Source organism: Anguilla rostrata, chromosome 9 (genome assembly GCF_018555375.3).
Source record: "Anguilla rostrata isolate EN2019 chromosome 9, ASM1855537v3, whole genome shotgun sequence".
NCBI lineage: Eukaryota > Metazoa > Chordata > Actinopteri > Anguilliformes > Anguillidae > Anguilla > Anguilla rostrata.
Window position 1 is genome coordinate 48,775,558 of NC_057941.1, and position 18,663 is coordinate 48,794,220.

At 48.8% G+C, this 18,663-nt stretch overlaps 1 protein-coding gene across 1 annotated transcript in view; it reads right to left on the reverse strand.

Moving 5' to 3' along the window:
- Positions 1 to 18,663, reverse strand: part of LOC135264030 (1,4-alpha-glucan-branching enzyme-like) — a 151,559-nt gene that overhangs the window by 69,405 nt on the left and 63,491 nt on the right. The window contains exons 8-9 of the mRNA XM_064352604.1: positions 4,643 to 4,758; positions 3,782 to 3,909 (exon numbers count right to left, since the gene is read on the reverse strand). Coding sequence (XP_064208674.1) covers positions 3,782 to 3,909; positions 4,643 to 4,758 — 244 coding nt within the window. The remainder of the gene's footprint in view (positions 1 to 3,781; positions 3,910 to 4,642; positions 4,759 to 18,663) is intronic.

Sequence of the window (18,663 nt, forward strand, 5' to 3'; positions counted from 1 at the left end):
GCTCTTTTCTCGCTCTCCCAGTTGCTCTCGCTCTCTTTTTCTCTCTCCCTTTGCCTTTCACCATCTCTCTCTCTCTCTCGCACAAACACAAACGCACCCCTCCGTTATAACCGTCGCCCGATCCCGAGAACCTTCAGGAGAGAGAGCCCGAGCTTTGTCCCGCGAACAAACGGACTGACGACGGCCTTCTCCCGTCTACCGCGAAAAAAAGAGAAAAAAAAAAAGAGTTTCCAGGATCGTAATTAATTAATTACGCAGACAGGTGGAGCAGATCGTGCCGATTCGGACAATAACGGGGAAAAAAATTGTGTAATTACTGCTTTCATTAACCCTGGCTTCGGGCGGTATTGATGAGCGCTTATCGATTGCGCGGAATGTGTTAAGGAGATGAGCCCAACTCAGGACCAGCCGCTGTACTGGGGGGGGAGGTGTGTGTGTGGGTGGGGGGGGGGGGGGCAGCGAGGCTTGTTGCTATGGGCGCTTTGAAGACCAACGTTGCTCCCGGTCTCCCTTCTACCCTTCAGGTAGTAATTACCTAATTATCACCTCAATTCAATTCAAATCACTGCCCTATTCCCATCTCCCAGAGCATTTAACGATCTCAGTAAGCGTACAAAGGAAGATCAAATGAGATCTCCATTTTGAAAAAAAAAATGGAGACATCACTGTTCCTGTTGAGGGAAAAGTTGTTCCGCAGATTTCTCCAGAGTGTTCCTGTGTTACTTCGGGTTGGGGGCTTGCTAGGATCTGTACTTACGAATACAAAATGGTGAGTCATCTCATTTATTTTTTATCATTAACCTAAAAAAAAACACATATATGTAAATTAGTTGGCGTTCATGCTTAGACTTACCAAAATGTGTTTATCCAGAACAGTTATAGATTGTTGAATTAGATAGTAATGAAGCTAAATAAGGCTAAAATTAACATTCTCAAAAACAAGTGGCATACTAACAGATTTGATTAAGGTGATATAACAGCACTTTAAAAACTTCACTGATACTCACAGACTTGCAGAATTTCAATGAGGCCTAGCAAAACTGGGACAGTGCTACATTATTGTCTCTCCCCAACTTAGCGGAATGCATTTAAGTGCAATAACAGAACCCGCCAACCGAGTCGGAATCTGACAAGATTGTTCGCGCGAGTTAAGCGTAGTGCGAAGACGTGGAATTTCAAGTCCGTTACGGACCAGGGACCAAAGCACTTGACAAAAGTTCTGTCAGCCCAACTTGGAGAAGTCTTCCAGGGGTTGGAAAAGACGGGATCGGCGGAAGACTGAAGCAGCTCTCAGAACAAACGCAAACGCCGCGAATCCAAAGCAGCCGCGGGAAAGAGACGAGCGGAGGCGAGGCACGAACATTCCGGTCGGTTGCCGACAAGTTTGGGCGGCATTCCGGGTAAGCAGGACAGGTTTAAAGGCGCATGGGAGGCCAGCGTGTAGTTCCTAACAAGCCAGGCAGGAAGAGTAGGAAGGACTAGACTCGGGACTGGATCAAAAAGTTTGTAAAAAATGAAATGAATAAAAAATTGAAAGAAGAAAAACACAGCGCCAAGTCACTGATAGAGTACTATAAATGCGAGTGAAGAACAGAGACCACAGGTACGCAGGCGGCTGGATATCCAGACACTGTTTTTGTTATTTAGGATAAAGGCAAAATCCCAAATGAGTGAAGATTTTTCTGGGAGGAAGAGTACCTCAACCACACTGAAAAAACAAAGTTTTGACGAGACTGAATTTCACACACTGATTAGTCATCCAGTTTGGGACATCATTAAGCAGGGTTTCCACTGTTTTCAACACATTATTTTCCAGGAGATTTAATATACGCCTGTATTATATAGGTATAGGGGATGGGTGGATTGTGTGCATTTGAGGGTGGGAGGGTGGGTGTGGGGAGCAGATTTAAATTGCGGACTGGGTGGGCAGACTGTGATCACAGACCGTCACCGGTTTTGGTTTTAGCCTATATCATTATTTTCCAGGACAACAAATTTCTTTTCTAGGACATTTTGGCAATTTTATCATTTAACATCACTGATCAAAAAATTCCAAGTTTACCAGGGTGCGTGTGATCCCTCGTTAAGGGATGGTCAAAAGTGCAATGAGATTCTGTCACAAAATGGGGAAAAATCATTAGTATCATTAGCACAAAAACGGTAAGCGAAGCCATCAAAAGAAACAGCTCCAGAAAAGGGAGAAGGGACCTAACAAGGATCCCTGTGGAACTCCCTTCAAAAGACAATGCCAGAAACCAGCTCTCCGAGCCAACTGGCAAGAACATCCACACGGGTAACGGGAGGTGGGAGTCGAGGGCAGTGCCCGAGGCAGAGTCTGTCGACCAGAGGGCCAGGTGGCTGATAAGATCCAGGTGCATCGGGGCAGAGGACAGGTAGGTCTCGTCTGTGGGACGGACCGCCACAGGGACTGTCAGAACAACAGCAGGGGCAGAGTGGCGGGTCTTTGAAGCCAGACTGATTAAGTCGCCCACCACGTCACGCTCAGAACAAGTATGTGACTAGCATCGAGCGAGTAATTTATTGATGGTATCAGAAATTACGCTCCTACTCGCTCACCAAGTAGACCTTGGGAAAGCCCGGGCCTTTTCCGCCTAAGGGGATTTGACCTTCAAGGTTTTTCCCCCTCCTCTAAGCTCCTCCTTGCAGCCTGCTCCCTTTAATTCTCCCCCTAGCCCTGTTTTGATACATTGGTAGTAAATCTAAATGGACTAGGGCCTTGCTACCAGGCTGTTTATTTTGATCTAAAAAAAAAAACACACAGGCTTTTTTTGTGTGTCTTACTGTTAATGGAATGTTTACGGCATCTAACGTGCGTGTGTGTGGGGAGGGGGGGCAGAGAAAGAGAGAGAGAGAGAGAGTACTTACCATATGAGTGTAGACTAAGATAATTGGTCATTTGAAACAAAATAGAAACAATTATTTTTATTATTATTTTCAGCTTTATTCACAGCTCAGATAATTGCTGAAATATCCCTTCTGTTTTTCTTTTGGTAGTTGAAAAACGTGTGAAGTGACCTGCTTCCAAATGCCACTGTAATAAATACAACTTAATTTATATATTTATTTAGCAAAATGAGCATTTTTTTTTCACATTTACAAGAGGTTACTGTATTCATCAACAATAATAACCAATACAATACAAAGAAACACAGCCTACCATACATCTGGTAGCTATTTGAATCTCTTATAGATGAGTTTATGTCAACCCACCACCCCATTAATTAAACCAGAACCTGTTTCCACACACCAAATGACTAATAACTGGGAGATAAGTGTAGCTGCTAATGCATTTTGCAGCTAATCAGACTGGAAGTGCAGACAATCCTCTTAGAAAAACGGTTTTAACCACTTTAAGTTATCAACATTCAAAATGAAACACAAGCAACCAGCTGTGACTGAGACCCGGCAAAATGATTTCCTTCAGAAAAAAATCAGCTTGAATTATGAAGCTGGGAACTTTAATACAGTTGAGCCGAGATGTAAATAAAAAGCGGTTAACATAAAGGTGATTTATACCAGGCTAAACAGGCTGACAGGTGAAAGCGTAACCACGTAAACACCTGCACAAATTCTTTTGCACAAAAACTTCTTCTCCCGATGAACTCAAGAAAGAGACCAGAAAAGCAACACTTGCTAAAATAAAAACAAAATTATTTTATACAAGTCAGAATACAGGTGATATATATATATATATCCTAAATGCAGGCCAATGAGGTTAGCTCCACCCCCTAGAAAGGCATGCTGTCCAATCGGCTCTCACCTCTGCGATTGTGATGCAATCCGGGTAAAGGGTGTGCAGGAGGTGGTTTGTCACCATCAGGTGCACCAGGCAGTCCTCGTCCACCTGCATGCCAAAGTACTCGCAGAGCTTCCCCGTGAAGGTCTCACCTGTGGGAGAAGGTAAAGGACGGAACGTTCCAGAACTGAACACTTTAACGTCCCTTAACACATGCAGCAAACAGGCTAATAGTTCAGACTGACAGGAAGTGCCGAACCAGACGAAGAAAGGTTTTTTTATTTGCAGAAATTCCCAAGGTCTTCTTTGATAGGCAACTACATTTGGGTTACGCAGCAATTTCAGTTTATTTATCCTTTTATTTAACCTAGAGGCTATGCATAATCAATCCACTTATAATGGCAAGGATGCATTTTTACATATTAATCTGGGAAAAAAAACTCATTTTCAGACCCTGAATGTCTTAATCAGACATTCAAGACTAAGACAGGAGCACACACACAAAGAGTTTAGCATTCTGTGACAACTGATAGCAGGAGAGGATGTTCAGCGTGAAAACACGTACGGTCTGAAAAAATCAGTATTCACCAATCAATCTGTGGAAAAAAGTGCTTCCCTTCAATAAGCGTTAATGCGTTTGAGCCGTCAGTGTTTCGTTTCCGAACAGAAGGACATCCATCACTCCACCGTGAGTGTTGCACAGCGAGAGCGCCGGACAGAAGGAAGTCTACACGGTTTTCGGGGGTCCTGACAATGTCGCACACAGGGGAAGACAGATGCAGGCGATGGAGCACGCTGCGCTGATCCAAGATCAGTCGCAGAGGTCTCGGAGAGCGCCGGGCCGCGACTGATCTGGGACCAGCGGGTTTTTCGCTAACGGCTTACCGATGCCGTGGTGGTGGTAGAGCATGGAGGTGATGCCGTCGAACCGGAAGCCGTCGAAGCGGTACTCCTCCATCCACCAGCGTAGGTTGGACAAAAGGAAGCGCTTCACCTCCCAGCTGGAAGGAGGGAGAGAGAGAGAGAGAAGAGAGGGAGGGAGAGAGAGAGAGGGAGATGGACAGATGGAGAGGTTAGCCTGTCTACTAAAGTCCATCACGCTCACTGGTTTCCGGTATGGTCCAACATTCAGATGCAGTACCCATTCCTTCCATCAGGGGGCGATAATAAGCTACACTCATGACATAAAGCAAACAGGAAATTGGAGGGTGGGAGGGAAACAGACAGACAGAAAAAGAGAGAAAGCAAGAGAGACAGACAAACACAGTGAGAGAGAAAGAGAAAGAGAGAGAGAATTGAAGAGAAGAGAACCAAAAACCCTGGATAGAGGGGATCCAGGGGAGATTCACATGCAAGTGCGGCAGAGCTGAGGCAGACGGAGGAGGGGTAACAAGCACTCGGCTGATCTGTAATTCTCAGCCGGGCGCCTGGCAGGAAACTCGACTCCCTGTTTAACCGGGGGGGGGTGGTCACGCGTTCACACCCCTCGCATTAACACACACGCGATGCGTTGATGAAGCGCAGATGGCAGTAACACGCCCGCTCCTCCAGGGGGCAGCGTCCCACCCGAGGGGGGGCCAGCGGTGCGGAGCATTAGGGGGAGGAGCCGCCTCCCTTACTGCCGTCGCACGAGCGTTCCGCCCGCGACTCCGACCTTCCCTCCCACGGCTTCCGAATTTCACCGCCGCTTGACATTGGGAATATTTTCTTTTTTCCAGTTCGTTGCCTTCCTTACGCGAAGAGAAATACGGTTTCAGACATTATACTGACATTCTCTCTTTCTTTCTCTCTCTCTCTCTCTCTCTCCCATCCTCTCCCTGTCTCTCCCCCCCCTTTCTCTCTCTCTCCCTCTCCTTCCCTCCCTTCCCCATCCCTCTCTCTTCTTCTCTCTCCGTCTCCATTTCCCCGCGCTCTCTTGTTTTTCCCCGCAGACCGCCGGGCCGGAGGAAGGCCGCGGAACCCGAGCTCCGGACCGCGCGCTCGATAAACAGACGCGCCGCGGGGGAGCCAACCCGAGAGACCGCGCTGCCGCTTCCACCACCCGATCGACAGGGCGCCGCCATTTTCCCTCGACCTTCACCTGGAGCGCTATAAAGCGGTGCCTCTAAGCAACGGTGGGACTGCAAAGGTCACCTGCAAACCCATGTATAATCCAGGCAGGGCAGACATAGGCTTGTTCTGGAGCTCACAGCAGGGCTGGGAAGGCCCAGGAGATTCCTGCATCATCACTACGTTACATTTATTCAGCAGACGATTTTATCCAAAGCGGCGAACAATGAGTGCGTATCGGAGGTCATTGGAACAACGACAGAACACAGGGCCGATATGAACACATTAAGTCCAGTTCACACAGTTAGCATAGGCTAGGTCAGAAAGTTATGACAAGTCAAACTAGAATGAGGCACGACGACAAGTATTGATAGACCTGCTGTATAACATCAAGATAACGATACAAGTGAAAAAACACAGGTACTGTGGGAGAAAACTCCTGTTGGAAGAGTAAGGATATATAGGATTTGTTTTTGTCTTTTTATGGCAGATGCCAACCTAAGACTTAGACTTAGAGACCAATATAAATATATGAAAAACTGATTCTGCGAACAGGCCATTCAGCCAGTCTAGCCTTGTCATTTTGCACAATCGACTGCCAAAATCGGTGCCGTCCAATCGTACGCCATGGGGCTCGAGCGAATGCAGGTTCAATTTACAACCAACCGCTGATTTCACTAATTAACACACCTTCAGCCAGAGAGGAGGGAACTAATTAGTGAAAGCAGCAGGTGCAGCGATTGGTTGGAAATAAAACCCTGCAAACTGTCGGCCCTCCGTGGCACATGATTGGACACCGCTGGTCTACAGCAGTGGACCAACAAAACCTCTTCTCAGGGACCCCCAGTCGGATCCAGGTACTCGATGTGTTCCACCTCAAACAAACCTAATATAACAAATCAAGGGCTTGATTAGTAGCATCAGGTGTGCTTGAGCCGAAACACATCAAATACCTGGATCGGGCTGGGAGTTCCCAAGGAGAGGTTTGGGGACCACTGGTCTAGAGCAAACTTGCTCTTGCAGAACCACCAGGTGGATGTTTTTTTAGTCCTCAAAATCAGCAACCAATTCAGATCTGAGAAACCAGGTGAGGCGAGTTACAGTAACAAAGCAATATACTGCTTAACCTGATCGTTTAAGAGAAAAAAATATACTTAAAAACTACATATCCTACAGTTTTTTTTAAATCAATAGAGTGAAAGAGCCACAGGGCCTTCTGGGTTTTGCACCTGAATATTAGCAACAAAACCAGCCACAAAAAAACAAGCAAAGGAGGGTTAGCTACAAAATCACACACGATTAAGTGCTGAATAACAGCAAAATTCAGCACTGTGGCTGATTTAGCTGTTCAGGATTTAGAATCAGAAGAGGTGAGCTTAAAACTCAATCCGGTAGATGTGTCTATTAGGTGTAAAAGCCACGGCTCCCCTCTCTGCGATTGGACGGTTGTTAACCTATCAGAACCCTCCGCGTTAAGTCGGAGGAGCGAAATGATTAAAGTGTCCGCGTTAATGCGTTAACCATCAGTCAACCGCACCCGCCCCGCTTCTGCGTGCGGAGGGAAGGTCGAGCCCGAAGCCTTTCTCTCTGGATGGGCCGACCTTGACTGGAGACCTGAGAGGACCTTCCCAGGCTTCAAGCTTTAAGAGCGGGGCTTAGTGGCACCATTAATCTGCCCCCCCCCCCACCTCCGCCCCCACCCCCACCCACCCCCCCGCACCGGCTGCCTGTGGATCGTTTATCAGCCGTACGTAGGCACGGAATTTAATTCCGGGCCTCGCAGCGCGTACGCACGATTCCTCGGGACAGGAAGTCGCTCGGGGTGCTCGCCGAATTTAGGTATCCTCAACGCATCGCGTGTGAACACCTTCCTGGGACCGAACCAGTGGATCGCTGGAAGGCTGGGTAGCACTGTTTTCTTTAGACAGTAAGACCATGTGACATACAGCTAGGCTAATTCCGAAACGTCAACAGACTCTGCACATGGTGAAACTGTTCATTATCTGAGATATTACAGTTTTTAATGTCATTTTTATCAGAAAAGGGATGCATTCCTTTAACTGTTAAAACTCTAAATTGTTTATACCACCTTGCGTGCGCATATTGAACAGTGCTTCCTTTGAAAAGGATCCACAAATGTAATTCAGACTAATTTCCAAAATATTCTAGCAAAATGAAAAAAAAAAAGAAACTATGACCATATCTTACTCTTGATTTTTTTTAAAAAATGATTAAATTTGCAGAAGATTCCAGTCCGCAGAGTGGAAGAAAAGTGCATTACGGTATTCCCAGACGCGGAACGCTCCTGTCTTTAAAGATTCTACACGCTGCACAGAGACAGTTAATCTAATGAAGACGTGCACGTCGGGTGTTTTTGCTCCAGAGTGAGAGCCGGAAGAGTGACAGCTTCCTCTTTTTCCTCCTCAGCCGAATTTTGGGCTCCCGTCGCTCAACCTCTGATGAAATCACTTCCTGCCGTCACGGGGCGTTCTCAAGAGGCCGCAACAAAACGACACGTTATTTTTCTATCAAAAAAGCCACTTCGGAACACCAGGCAAATTTTGGGGATGGGGTGTTAGGAACGGTGCAAAAGCTAATGAAAGCTAATGCCGTAGCATAATTCTGATTTACCAATGAAACGGTATTACACGTATGTGGTCGATACACAATGTTTTTGCACCTGAGATATAATTTATTATAATTTTTATCCCAGTGTGTGCATTTAGTGTCATTTCAGTGAAAGTTTGATAAATTGAGCTTCCCGCTATTCCACTTCTTACTTACACTGTAAACAATGAGTTTGATGCCATAAATCTTTTTATCTTACAGTGGGCTCCCGTCTGTCTTGCTTTAATGGGCTAATCCAAGATAGGCTGAAATCCAGTTTAATGCTTACGGCACGATAATCTCTGTAAAGAGTCATCTGCTTTCTTTCAAACGTGTGTCCAAACGGCGGAAGTAGGGAAATGAACGGGGGGAACAATCGGGAGAGGGATTAAGACCAAGCGTGAGACAGATTCGCTCGGTCGCGCGGCGTAGCCAAACACGGGCCGGTCGGATCCCGCGCAGGCAACCGGCTCCACGGGCGGGAGATCGAGAGGCGGGCTTCGCTTCCCGCGGAAAAGACCGGAAAAGACGTGTCTGGCGGGCAGATTGGGGGAGCGACTGGTCCGACTGCAGCCCAGCCGGAAAAACAGGCAGTGGAGAAAGCCCGTCCCCTCAATGCCAATAAGGGGACAGCGAGAGAACACTCAAAAAACCCTCAATTTTCCATGAGGCTTCTCCCCATGTCCCAGCATGCCCCAGGGTGTTTACTTCAAAAAGGGCAAGAGTGCTTAAGACCTCCACCCCCCCCCCCCCCACCACCCCCTGCAGGGGTGATCCTCCACACCTCCCCAGCCCCCCTAACCCCCATCACCTACACTGGCGTCGTGGCGTCGGGTTACCATGGAAACCCGTGAGCTGTTGTTACCATGCGTTGTGATGTGTGGCAACAAACAGAGTTGCTGCCTCCAGCCTCCAGCGGGTAATTTAGGAGGTTACAAAGAACCACAAGAAGTAGGGCGGGAGAGTTGGTGGGGGGTTGGAGGGGAGGGGTGGGGGGGTGGGCGCATTTTCGACCACAGAGCTGATGCAGCCCTTGCAGTGAGGGGGCTGTTGACCCAGAGATCCGCCAAAACGGCACTCGCTCATGGGGCAAACGGCGACCAGGGAAACGGAGCAGCTCCGCTGGGTGAGAAAAAACAAAAATTCGCCGAAGGCAAAACAACAACAACAACGTTAGCCGGTACGCTAGGGAACGCTCCAGCAAAGCAACGCTACATGCTGTCCATTACCAAAACAAGGCAAGCACTCTTCTGCAAACAGCGTTCCCTCGATTAACTTGGCTACAGCTGCTAAAATATCCACAACATTGAAACATGCAAACATTTTTTTTTAAATGCATTTATTCAGACTTACGCGTTATTTGGGGTCATCAGAGTAGATGGCGACCTATTGTTCAAGCTAAACACCCCAGTAAGGTGAAAAATAGAATGTTTTGTTAAAATAACGAACGACATTTTGTGATGCGTTGTCAGTTTCTGACTTCCGACTGGACTGTGCAGTGCTGAATCTCATCATCAGAGCTATGAGAGGCTTGACAGTTTAAACTTTTGCACCGTGTCACCTGTGCAGATTCCCCACCCAGTGCGACAGTCTCCCCTGTGGACTAAAACTGAGTTCATGGAGGGGTTTTTTGATCTGAAAAATGCATGTTTGAACAGATACTAACCCTTCAGTCACAATCTGATGGAATAAAGTACCTTTTGCACCTGAGAGCTCTTTGAATTCAATGGTGAAAAAACAAGACTTAAAAAAAAAAAAAAAATATTCAAAGGGGGTTAAAGAGACCCTACTGCAGGTGTCCGGAGCCAAGCCATCTCAAAACGCAAGACAAGTTGAGACTGTCTTGTCTTCTGAAGTGTGTGGACAACGCAGATTTTTGTTCCTTGAGAAATTGCAAAAGGAGAAATAATCACTAGTCACTTATACTTAACTGCGGTTGTTACATTACAGTGCCTAGACGCATATGGGTTCCCCACATTTTATATGGGATCCCCCATCTTTACAATGAGCAGAAGCTCCTGTAGTTTCTCACAAAGGTGAGGACTCACAGGTGCTAGATGGAGGAAGACCAATATTCTTTCCCGCGAAAAACAAAACACTTGAGCTAGCGGCGCTAGGCTCTGGCAAATGTTACGCAAAGCCAATAGAAGAAACTTTTAGAGCAGGTTAGTGGGAATTTGGCAGATGCATTAGGGAACGAAGCGGGGAATAAAAACCTGGATGCTAGTACAACGACGCCAGCAAGCGAGGTCAAGGGTCAAACTGCTTTGTCAGGCCCGCATCTGTCGCGTACACGGCTTAACGAGATCGAAAACCGTTCTGGTCGTTTCCCGACTGCTTCTCTCCCGGGACCGTAATTAACGAACGAGGTCGGACCCGAATCCCGAACGTTCCGGTCCTCCCGCTCATTTTTCAAGACAAATAACGAAAATTACCCTGGGGAATTAGAGCCGGTGCAAAAAAAAAAATCCGCTTAATTACCATGCTTTGAAGCTTCTGTTTCAGAGAAGAGCGTCACTCCTTTCGCATTGGTATTCAGGGAGAACGGCTCGCACGGCGCACTCCGCTTTCCACCGCCGGTCACATGTACGGTTGACATTTCTCCCGGTGAGTTAAAAACTGCGCGCGTAATGTGGAGTCACACAGCACTGCCTGTGCAGCGGCGGCCGTGTAATTTAAAACATATTACGGGTGAAAAGTTCCCCAACCAAGAAATGAAGCCTGACAAGCACCGCGCGGACTCTCTTTCCACGCGACTCCCTCTCCCGTTCGGTTATAAATTTACGCGGGTTTACACCACGAAGCTCCCCACTACAGCCAAAAAATAAATAAATCAGATAACACTTCATTTGGATAGTTCACCGGTAGATGATAAACAAACCGTCAACAGAGTATCAAGTGCCACAGTAACTGCATGTCAGTAGACTCTCAACCAGGACGTTTCAAGACGCTCAAATAAACAAATAGATAAATGATGAAAAAGAAAAGAAATAAAATAAATGGGGGTTGAGGGGGTGTCTAGTGTGGGGACCCGGATTGCAGTTTCCTAAATAAGAGCGCGAGGGAGCTTATGACATCACCGTACAGCCCGTGGGCGGGCCTGCTCAGACACGATAAGCTCCAAAGGTTTCGCCGCTCGCGCGGTCCACTCGACAAACGGATTAGGGTCCGCTTCCGCCCTCCGAACGGGAACAGAAGGGGCCGTGACCCCACCCGTCCCGTCCCCGTCCCGTCCCGTCCTCATGAATACGATAATGGCCGGGGAGAGAGAGATGATTTCCGATAAGACCGAACCGGCGCATTAGCCCCCGAGCGCCGTCGTTCAGAAAAGAAAAACAACAACAAACAAACGATGTGACTCACTCACCACACCTAGTCACTCACTCACTGACTCTCTGACTCATTCACTCATACATCATACCTACTCACTCAGTCAGTCACTCACTCACTGACTCTCTGACTCATTCACTCATACATCATACCTACTCAGTCACTCAGTCACTCACTCAGTCAATCAGTCACTCACTCACTCACTCTTCCACCCACCCACTCACTCACGCAGTTCCAAGCACAATATGTTCTTCATTGTTGTCAGACTTCCCATTGCAAATGGGTTCAGCCAACAGTACATTTAAGCAGATCAAAATGTTCTTTATCTAGTGTATAAACAGCATATGCATTAATAGATTCCCCCGCTTTGATGTTTTTGCTTAATTGTTTTTCTGTATTACTCAAGCAAACTCGTGTATATGGCGCAGATTGGATTTTCCAGAAGTAGATAACAGCCACCGCTGTTTATGGAAAAGAAATGAAGCAGCATTTTCCTCGCTTTTCGTTTTCAATATTTCTCAAAAGGTCGCAATTAATTTCTCCGTGTTGCTTTTCTTCAGCCTGACTGATTTGACGAAAAACAAGAAAACAAACTCGAGCTCGAGATAAAAAAAAAAAAAAAAACCAAAACAAAGCAGCACACCGCGTGCTTTTGTGTCGCTAGAATCTCCTTTCTGTCGTTCGAAAGGTGCTTTGAAAAGATTCCTCAGAGCACGATGGTGGTAATGCAGTCCTTGAGATCGCTAGTAATGCATTCGGCTTAAAGGAAGGAGGTTTATATCAGAGAGGTCATATATCTGGATGTCTGTACATACATACAGGCTAAAAGCTGAACGAATGACCTGCATTCAATCAACATTTGCCCTTAACTTTGACTTAAGAGTGAACTTGTCACTCTTTTTCTTTGGTGTTCGGTGCATTAGCTGTGGTCAGAATCACCCGAACAAGATTTCCTTTCCCTCAGTATATAAATTCAAACCTCATTTTACTTAAACGTCCGCCATTCCAGAATCACAACCCACCGTCACGGCAACCGTTTCTATCGGCGAATTGCATGCATACAGAGTGTGACATCTCCTTGAACCCCCACACCATAAATATGTAAAACCGCGTATGCAAATAGACAGTACATCAACCCAAGTAAAAAAAAAAAGATAAATAAATAAACCATAAAGAAATGTCCTGACAGAACGTGTAGGGCGTATGCAGATAACACTCTGAGACTGGAGGATGTTCCGGAATGTTCCATACCAAGATGGCGGCTCTGGCCGCGTGGCGCATTGGGGCCGAGGGGCTACCCTTTGGCGGGAAAAGCTCGCCTCTCGCTGGATTAATTTTCGCCACCTCTCCACTGTCCTCCCTCCACTTCGAAGCGGCCAGTGAAGACTTTGACGACGGCGGCGGCTCTGGTGGCGGTAAAAGGGGCGTGAACGTGGGCACGCTTTTAACAGACGATCTTTAAAGCGGACGATCTTATCCAGAGAGAAGACTTACACAACTTTTTTTTCCCACATGAAAGCCAAGCAGGTTAGAGATTATGGGGGGCGGTATGGGGGAGAGGGAGACGCGATTCACCTGAAGCCGTTTAGAATCTGCGGAGCAATTAAGAGCGGCCCGACGGGCTGCCGACCGCTAATATCAAAAGCCCGCTGATTAAAAAACACCTCCTGATCAGATCTGCCGCTGGCGTCGCGCGCACACACACCGCTGGCACCGCGCGCACACACACCGCTGGCACCGCGCGCACACACCGCTGGCATCGCGCACACACACCACCCCGTTGAGGATCCTCCCGGCCCCAGAAAATAAAAAAAGTTTGAGCCGCCCCGAGGGCTTTTCCCTCTGCCAGCGCATAAATATTTTCTTAAAAAAAAAAACTGCGCTTCTTAATTTGTACAAACCGCCAGGACCGGAGATGGGAGTATCGCAGTCTCGTAGTCTCATCGAGGGGCCAAACAGACTCAAACTCATTTTTAGCTGTGGCGCTAAGCTACGGGGGGGTGGGGCTGTTTTTTTCGGAGGCGGACGCTAACGCCGCGCCGCGCTCATTAGCTTCGGGCTCGTATGAAGGGGATTGAGCGGGCTCAGAGGCCGCAAGCCCAGCTCTCCACTTACCGCGCGCGCGGGAGGACTCGCTGTCACCGGCTTAGGAAAGCGCGGGTATCGGAATGAGAAAACATTCAATTAACGGCATCCACGGCAACGCCAATCGGAAAGCTCCGTTCTGCGGCCGCAAACCCGCTCGGGTCAGCGCCGTCGCGAAAAGGCGGACGAGGCCACGCCTCCTCCCTCCGTTTAGCGCACGCGCCCCAACTGCATGATGGGATACGCACAAGCGCAAGCGGGACTGCATGCTGGACAGAAACACACACACAAGAAAAAAAAAAAAACACGTAAGTATCGATTATTCCCTGTTTATTTTCGGAGATAATCACACAGGGGCAGCGATGCCCTTACGGCGGGGGTGGGGGGGTGGGCGGGGACGTCCCGGGACCCAGCGGAGTGGGACCCGGGGGGATTCGGCCGGGTCGGCGATTTTGTGACCGTAGGCAGTATCCCGGAGCCAGCCGCTGGGCTTGACACCGCCTCTCTGAAGGACACTAATTGCAAAATGCAAACGAGCGAAGGTGAGAGGTCCGAGATGGGTTCGAGACCGGCGACTTTGATTTCCACGCACTCAGCAGCCGCGGATTAAAGTGTAGGGGGGGTGGGGGTGAGAGGGTTTGGGGAGGGTGTCAAGACAGGAAAATGGAAGCCTGCAATGAAACACCCCCCCCCCCCCAGCTCCGTTAACAGGGGTGTGAAGTAAAGATGTCCCTCCTTGAAGGGCCCTGCCTGAGGGGACCGGCCCAACCCGAAATCGAAAACATTTCTTTTGGACGGGGGCGAAGCGTTCCCCCTGGCGCTCTCCTCAGACGCCCGACAGCGTCGTGCCGAGCCCCGCGGCGCACGGGCTGCCGCGTTTTTTTCCGACGGCGATGAAAAAAAAAAAACAAAAAACGGCATCGGCGGTTTCCAATTAACTGCCGTCTGCTGCCGGCCTCTCGTCAATTGGTTTAGTGTCACTGTCTGCGGAACGGCGTGATGAAGCCTAATAAAGCGACTTAATTAAGAGAGGGGTCAGTTTGGAAGGCTACTCTACCCCCCCCCCCGCCCCCCCCCCCCGATGGGAAGGAGGATGACAGCTACTCCGGGAGTAATAAGGGAGGGAGGGGAAAAACTGAAAACAACAACGCTTTGAAAAAAAAAAAAACGAAGAGAAAAAAAAAAACGCGCTCATAGCTCAGCTGTAAAGATTAATACAAGGGGGTGGGGGGAGGGGAGAGCAGCAGAGGATACGTCCCCCTCCGCGAAGAAGACAAAGACGAAGACGAAGAAGAATAAAAGGGGGAAGAGTACAGGGATAATGATGAAGGCAACGGAAAATTACAAGTGCCACAGCTGGCGAGAACGCAACGAAGACGACCGTGTTGGAAGAGAAGAGTAACAAAATGGCCAGCCCCGTCGGGAAATGATTTACCCGTCACCAAGAACCGTGTATTTTACCTCACGCACACGGGTGTAATGCACATGTGCGCAAAAATGACAGCCAATCAGTGGTGCTATCCTTGCTTGATGAAGTCCTTTGATTGGTTCTACCCGTGTCAGGTGCCGAGTGGGATACCACTGTTTTATACCTCGTTCCTCCTTCCCCAAATCTTCCCCCTCTCTCCAAAAAAAAAAAAAAAAAGTTCCAATTTTCAGCATGGCTGGAAACACAGGCCCGTTCAGAATTTGTCCAGTATGTTAATTGTGATTGAAAAAAAAAATTTGCAAAGCCGTTTCCAGTGCCATTCTTTATAAAGAAATATCTCACATTTTTTAAAAAGTGGTTTGGTTTCTTTTACATGAGTAACAGATGAAAGGAAGCCCTGGAGCGGAAAGTGTGATGTGTTATTAGGGAATCATGTCACAGCTGGACTCCCGGTTTGATTTGGGGGGGGGGGGGTGGGCGTTCAAGTAAGTGTCAAAGTCAGTGGTCTTTCGCGGGGAGGGGAAAGAGCTGCGCGGAAGCCTTTGATGGAACAGTGCGTTTCCTAGCTCGGACCGGATTGGCCGTGCTGTGTGTCTGCCAGGGAGAATTCTGGGGCTTGTAGTCAGGCAGCCCGGCGCAGCGGCCATCACCCGCCGAGCGGCCATCGGAAAAGGGCTGAAGGACCACCTCGACATAGCTCAGGAGGTAAGACCGATTGTCTGGCAGTCGGAGGGTTGCCGGTTCAAACCCTGCCCTGGGCATGTCGAAGTGTCCTTGAGCAAAACACCGAACCCCTAACCCCTAACTGCTCTGGCGAATGAGAGGCATCAATTGTAAAGCGCTTTGGATAAAAGCGCTATATAAATGCAGTCCATTTACCATTTACCATTTACCACCTCGAATCCCAGAGCCCCGCCTAGCTCGGACTCTCGTGACTGCTCAGCATTGTTTGCGACAGTAGATCACGTGATGCGTCTCAGCTTAACGGTCCACCAGCTTGCCGCCGGTGTGCCGATTTGTAAACTTGGGCGGACTGACGGTGGGCCACCCGCGGGCCTCTGTATGCTCGCTGGCTGGGGTTGACTCAGTGAACATGGGCTGGGACGCATTCAAAGACCCTGGGCTGAAGGTGACACGGGCTGAAATGCATTACAGACTTTGCTTAAGCACATAATAGCCACAGCTATCCATCCACTCACTCTGGCCTAATGGAGATACTCACACCGCTTGTGCTAAACTCAGTGAGCAAACTATTCCCGGTGAATGCAGGTTAGTTAGCATACACGAGCTCCTGTTTTCATAGCAGTTCTGAGGCAGCGTGGTGGGACAGCAGTCGGTGAATTGGTATGCAGCTGGAGGAGAGACTTCAGGCTGCAGATGGTGGGTATGCTGGTTTAGTAATGAAGGGAAACCTGCTGCTTGTTCTGACATTTTGTATCTTTGTATCTTTCTCTCTGAAATTATCTGTGTCTCTCACTCGACATATCTGTCTCACTCTCTAAATCTCTGTCTTTCTCTCTCACCCTCTCTCTCTCTATATTTATTTTTCTCTCACTCACACACACACACACACAGCACTTCAACACACATCATGCATACACACAAGCATGCACACGCACACACACACACAACACTTCAACACACGTCATATATACACGCACACACACACAGACGCACACGTGCACACACAAACCTGAAACCCCCACCCACACACCCACACACACACACACACACACATACATACACAACACTCACCACACGCTCAGTCACATACCGTAACCCATGACGCAGGAACGCGTTCGCTTCGATGGCGTGTTTATTTTTAACGCGGAGGGCTTCCTCGGCCTCCGCCTCCTCGTCAGGCGCGGGACCCACCCGGGACTCAATTAAAACCCGGTTAAAGTCAGATCCGCTGGACCGCAAACGGCGTCGCTAACGGGCTCGGCGCTACAGACTCGCTAATCCTCCTTCATGACATTTCATAAATAACAAATCGCGCAAACAAACACGCGAGCGGGGGGGGGGAAAGGAGTCGATAACGCAGCGCTAAGCGAACGCGCGCCCGGCTAGCAGAATCCAGCTAGCCCGCGCTAGCCGACGGCGCTCTCGCTAACGACCGAGCCATTATGGACCCGGGATTCGTTCTCCTGCTCACGAGACACGTTTCCGAGCGGCGTTCCCTTTTCCCTTCAGAGCGTGCGGTCTGAACCACGGATGAATGCTCAGTGACTGCTGCGTTGTTCTGCCGAGAACGCGGGTTACACACACACGCGCACACACACATACACACGTATGCATGCACACACACACACCACACACACACACACACGCAGCCACACTAAGAGAAATAAAAAGCTATGGCTACTGTCTGATGGTGCGTTTCTAATTCCATCAGCTTTAAGTGGATCCACACATAAAGAATTTAGCATAAGGTTTATTAATTCATGTGAATGAATGAGATCACAGGAAACAACTGCACGCACACGCACACACACACACACGCACACACACGCACACACACAAACACACACAAACACACACATACACAAAACCATCACCACACAGTACATCAAACCAGAAGCACAAATTTGATGCCAATCTCATTCAAGCCATCATCTAAAACCGTGCGCCGAAACAAGTGGTAGACCACATTTGATAAAAAAATTTGAAAAACTTGCGGGACAGGGTTAATAATTAAGAACAGCATTTTACGAAAGAACTGACTACATATACCCATAGCACATTTAGAAAGATCATGAGGGTGTTAACCTCCTATATTTTGGGACACACACATAGCTGTTCTGATAATGCACACAGCACACAGCCACAGTAGCTGAGGCAAAGACATCGGCCTCATGCAGACAGCCAGCCAATGATATCAATGAGGCGTAAGAGCTGCAGTCTGAGGGCCCTTTTCTGACAGACGGAGACGGACGGCGGCGAGAAATAAATTAGCGGAACGACAGACGGGGGGGGGGGGTCCTCCCGCACAAGGACAACGTCCGGACAGCGCGCTCCGTGCAGTTTCAGTCGCAGCGGACGCCGAAATCCACGACGCGTCCTGGAGCTAGGATTAATGTTACCGCGGTGACCGAGCGACTCAGACTGACACACTGCGGCCGGGGGAAAAGAGGCCGCGGGAGAAAGAGTTTTCGGACGGGCGGCTTTCCCGCCTCACTCACGCCTCCTGGACTTTTTTCGCCAGGCGACCGGCAGCCGGGAGCTCACAGTTATTAATTCCGGATTGTTCGTCGGGTTCCGCGATTGCACCTGGCTCACAAAATGGCGGGAAGTCCCTTTTCTGAGCACAAGCCAGGGCGACGGGTCAACGTTCCACAGATGCTCTCCCACAATGCCCTGCGAGGGCCAGGGAGAGCCGAACAGCCGAGATAAGCCTTCAGCAAAA